The sequence below is a fragment of the Sphaerulina musiva genome, assembly GCF_000320565.1.
Source record: "Sphaerulina musiva SO2202 unplaced genomic scaffold SEPMUscaffold_3, whole genome shotgun sequence".
In the NCBI taxonomy this organism is placed as follows: Eukaryota; Fungi; Ascomycota; class Dothideomycetes; order Mycosphaerellales; family Mycosphaerellaceae; genus Sphaerulina; species Sphaerulina musiva.
This window is the reverse complement of record NW_016017385.1, coordinates 1,082,637-1,087,423: the sequence shown is the minus strand read 5'-3', so window position 1 is coordinate 1,087,423 and position 4,787 is coordinate 1,082,637. Positions and strand designations below refer to the sequence as shown.

Here is a 4,787-nt window from a genome sequence, read left to right as displayed (position 1 = left end):
TCCCCCCCCCCCCCCCCGTATTGATAGCAGCAGCAGCAGCAGTCTCCAAGTTCTCAGTAGTAATACTACCAGGCTTGCTTGGAAATCTCTCCGAGACATATGCAGACGTCCATTAGCTTTCCAAAAGACATAATCGTCTCCGACTGGTAGCCAGAAAAAAAAAGCAGTTCTCAAGTTTTATACAGGCTGGTAGGAGGTAGCACTCGAGCTCTACCCGTACCACTCACTCACTAGCAGCAGCAGCAGTACCTAGTCTCCAAATGTGCACGAATGCAAATTTCTTAGGAAATCTCTCCGAGACATATGCGGACGTCTATTAGCTTTCCAAGAGATATAATCGTCTCTGAGTGGTAGCCAGAAAAACAAAACAAAGCAGTTTTTTCAACAAGGTTCTTTGCAGGTTGGCTAGCTGGTTAGCACTCACAAGCATACATACTCCCTTCCTAGGATCATGGCACAATTGCTGGATTTTTGAAGTTTCTTCGAAACTATATGCAGACATCAATTAGCTTTCCAGTTTTCAAATTTCCTCTCTCTCTATCTCTCTCTCTCTCTCTCTCTCCCGAGCGGGCAGAAGAAGAACAGCTTCTTTCGGTTCTCGCAGAGTCTAGCTTCTCGAGGCTTGGCTTGCGTGTACATGCTGGGAGAGTGAGTGAGACTCCCTGCGGACATGGACTGGTATACCACAATTTTGAAGAGCCGAGAGCCAGTAGACGGCGAAGGGAGGTAGGACAGACAGCCTGTAGAGGGGACAGTACCTCCTAGCTTGACCCAGACAACATGAATTGATTCGAACCGGATTGAGCAAGATTATTGTGGCTGTACACCTAGGAGTGACTCCTGGCCGTACACATAGCGAGTACGCATATATATATCGATGGCTAGGTAGCAAGTGAGACTCATGCAGTCACCCATTAGTCCGCCATGATGTTGATGAGCTGATAGCCTGTGACTTCGCAGGATGGTTGTGATAGAGCTTCAGTGCATGCAGTAGCTCGCCATGGACTCCAATCCTCACCAAGGAAGGCTTTTCCTCCAGCCGTAGTACTACGTACATTCTCATTTCCATGGTAAGCAGCTGAGATTCCTGCAGTGATTCAGCAGTCTCCCATGTTGTCGACATGATAGAACCTGTGAGTCCCGTGGTTGTGTTAAGGTGGCACTGAAAGTCTCCCCAGCTCCAGCTTCGTTCAGGCTGGAAAGGTGCAGGGTGGCTGGGCAGCACATATCAGCAGTGATTCACTGTGCTGGGATACTTCAATGTGATACCTTGGTCTTTAGCCATTGTCCCGAAGCCACTACTGTTATCTCAAATGTGCGTTGAGTCGAACAGCATCGGACCTTCACCGCCATTCAGAGTAAGCTGCGCCATTCTTATGCATGACATTAACATACAAGCACGGCGTTGACCCGGACCACGGGCCCTGTGTTGGAGTACCGTTGTTCGAGACGGAATGCATAACTTCCGCTCGTCGACCAAAGACTACGAAACCAATGAATGCCAGCCACATGGCAGGTTCTCAAGGCTCTGCAGAGAGCATCGTAGCCGTCTTGCAATAGCCGGGGACAGCTGCAGGCAGTAAAGAGAGCACCGTCCCTTTGAACAACAGATCGTTGTTACTTCTCATGCATTGACGACGTCTTTCGTCTACATGGCTTACCTCCCCCCCTGTCCAGCCTTCTGCTCTGGGTACACATCAGTCTTGCATACTTCTCCACTGAAAACGATGCAGTGTTCTTGTTTTCACGAAGAGGTGAGGTGAGCATGGTACAGATTCTCGCCTCGGAGAATTTCTACTCCTTGGCTTCTCGGGGAGGCGGGAACCGTATCCGTAAGGAGATATTTGGTACCAGATCCATGGTAATGGAAGTGGAAACAACACATGCGATTCGTGTCCAACGCAGACATCCACTGGCGCGCCATACATCTCAGCGACTCCCGTGACGACCTTGCCCTTTGTTATTACAGAAGTGAAAGACGAGGTGCTTTCTCTCCGGGTGGCGAGAGGGAGAAGCTCGAGTGTCGCCGTCCCACAAACGCTAACCTGCATAAGGCCTGTCCCAATCGAGCGAGGATAGAAGATGCGGAAGGCGGGTACGAGGGAATCGTGGTTAAAGGTGACAGAAAGGGGGATTGCTGTGAATGAAGTGAAGTAGTGGTGCTGATCATGTGATGAGGTCTTGGCGGAAGCTTCGAGAGAGCTTACTAGGGAGCTCTAAACCTAGCAAGGGGACAAATCTTCGCTTCGGAAAGTTGCTCCTAATAAGTTACCGCAGCGGACAGGCCCAGAGGCAGTCACGGTCCGCTAGATAGATCTAAGATACCCTCTTACGATGGAAGGTATTGAGCGGAACGAGGCTGCGGACGTGGCCGCCAACGAAGCCACGGGCGGGAGAGAAGGGCAAGATTACCTCCTACCTCCTAGGGCCACGCTCAAGAGAGATGATGGCCAACAAGAGTTTGACAAGAGATGGCAGATCTCTTGGCGCGAGGAGACCAAGGGCAGGTCCCTTAGGTAACATAACGACTTTCTCTTCGATCGGAACTTCGGAAGGTCCCTACTCCCTGGTATCTCGAACCCTATGTGCTCTTGCGGGGAAGGACGACAGACCGACAGACCATACCATGCGACACGTGTAGGGAATACCTCGGACGATTTCCTGGCCGTATCAATATCCGTGTCATCCTAAACAAGCACAAGCCAGCTACGAGGGCCATCAGATTCATCGAAAGCAGGCGCAGACCCTAGGAGGTATAGGGCAGAGTCCTTTCGTGTCACCTTTCGTGTGTCTCAGCGGCATGAAGAATCGCCTTCTCAGAGCAACGCCGACTTATCCGCGTATGGTCGTTCCTTGTTCATCATACACGAAGCCTGAGGAGCTGGAGCGAATAACGAGTTTTCTAGTAACAAAATTTCTTTTATCAGTGCTCGATGCACAGCCCCGCTGCCCCAGTACTCGATTCACTATACGCCCAACGCTAAGCCTAATACCAAGCATTTGAGACAAGCCCTTGCTTGCACTGCCCGATTGTGTTGGGCAGTACAGGCGCTAGCGGATCATAGGTTGTCTTCACAACACGAGTAGAGCGAAAGCACTCGGCAAGTGTCGTGGTTAGCAACGAGCTCCTCCAACACTCTCGGCTTGCATAGTATGCAGCATGTGCAGAATTGAAGCTGTAGCCAGCGCATCAATGGAGTTGATTATACCCATAGGCGGGACGGCAGTCCGACTGTCTCATAGTGGATGACCTTCAATGAGCTGGAATCCGTCCCTAGAAGCTTTGAACATGGACTGCCTACTAAGGACCCTCCTCGACTACCGTCTGGACAGAAGAGACTGGAATCTGAAGACTGGGATCTGTTTGGACGTAACACGCGACGAACTTCCTTTTCTACGAAGGCTTACTGTAATATAGGATCTATACGGACGTAACGCGCGAGGGATATCCTTCTAGACGAAGGCTTACCGTAATACTGTTGATAGCTAGGTCGGACGGAACACGCGAGGGATAGCCTTCTCGACGAAGGCTTACTATAGCACTGTTTTTTAAGGCTAGGGAGCAGGCTATAATGGTATGCACTAACCGAATATCAAGCACTTGAGTAGATTGTCCTACGAATATAAAATATCGTCTAGTGCCAACTCATATCTAGAAAGTACCAAACCGCACAAAGACAAACATTCTCAAGGTCACTACAAACAGTCCTACCACGTCAACGACGAGCTTCAAGAAATTACAACACCAGTCCTACCACGTCCGACGACGAGCTTCATATTACAACACCAATCCTACGGACAATACATTACTCCGCCCACTCTCAACATGAAGCTATTCGCCTTGATTGCCGCCTTCTCAGCAATCGCTACAGCGATTCCAGCCGCCATGGACGAAAGCGCGCTTTTCGCTCGGGGTAATAGCATTGTATGCACATCAGCGGGCAATGTTCCAACTTACCATGACTGCAACAATTGCTGCGCCAAAAAGGGTTGTCATGAGATCTGTGGCCTTGTAAGAGTTTCTGGCCACGGCTGCGAGCCCGGATGGTCTGAAAACGTGTGCATCTAAAAAGTCTTATTCAAGACAGGATCGGAGGAAAGGGAGGAATAGGAGCGGTGCTACCGGTTACCACGGGTCAAGCGTTTCATTGCATTGGCACCTATGTACCTCTTACGGCCAAATTCTGTCTTTGAAGAGTGTCTTATGTGGCTTTGGGGGTGGCGTGATGAATTGGAGAAAGGGTTTAGGGACAGTCACTCAGGAATTCTTAGTACTGTACCTACCTAACGTCTATTCCCGCGTCCCGGGACACCCCGCCGTGCCGGGACGCAATGTCACGCAATCACTGTTTTCTCGAAATATCTCCTCACGTTTTCTTCAATTTCCACTCTTTTAGAGAAGTCAAAGATTGTTTCTCTAGCTATTTGCGCGCTACCACCGCCTGCTCTTGCGGAAGTGAAGGCGCTAGTAACGAAGGACCACTCGTTCTGGCCTGGTCTCTACCATCTCAAGATGTGCCTGATGCAGGCAATCGAGAACAATTTCCGCTTAGTCTTGATGTGCGTGGCTGTTTTGTTATATCTTTTGTCGACGAGGAATCTGTTTACTCAATCCGTCTGTTGTTATATGGTTTTTGCCATGGTATCGGAACGGAATATCTATTTTCCAGAACGCGTTCGGCTATCTGTATCCCGAATTGCAGCTGGCAGTAGGCAGTGTCGCCGTCCCACAAACGCCAACCTGCCTGAGGCCTGTCCCAATAGAGCGAGTATATAACGTACGGAAG

General features: G+C 50.0%; 2 protein-coding genes across 2 annotated transcripts; both read left to right on the top strand.

Moving 5' to 3' along the window:
• Window positions 1-2,403: 2,403 nt before the first annotated feature.
• Window positions 2,404-3,004, top strand: SEPMUDRAFT_148070 (uncharacterized protein; the record flags this gene model as incomplete). Its single annotated transcript, XM_016904680.2, has 1 exon — window positions 2,404-3,004. Exon 1 carries the CDS (start codon window positions 2,801-2,803, stop codon window positions 3,002-3,004), a length of 204 nt encoding a protein of 67 aa, XP_016762440.1. The 5' UTR covers window positions 2,404-2,800.
• Window positions 3,005-3,024: 20 nt separating this feature from the next.
• Window positions 3,025-3,686, top strand: SEPMUDRAFT_148069 (uncharacterized protein). Its single transcript, XM_016904679.1, has 2 exons — window positions 3,025-3,575; window positions 3,657-3,686. Exon 1 carries the CDS (start codon window positions 3,247-3,249, stop codon window positions 3,433-3,435), a length of 189 nt encoding a protein of 62 aa, XP_016762439.1. The 5' UTR covers window positions 3,025-3,246; the 3' UTR covers window positions 3,436-3,575; window positions 3,657-3,686.
• Window positions 3,687-4,787: the final 1,101 nt, after the last annotated feature.

Excerpts from the sequence above, each read along its gene's own strand:
- SEPMUDRAFT_148069 (XM_016904679.1), top strand. The coding sequence starts at position 3,247 with ATGACCTTCAATGAGCTGGAATCCGTCCCTAGAAGCTTTGAACATGGA.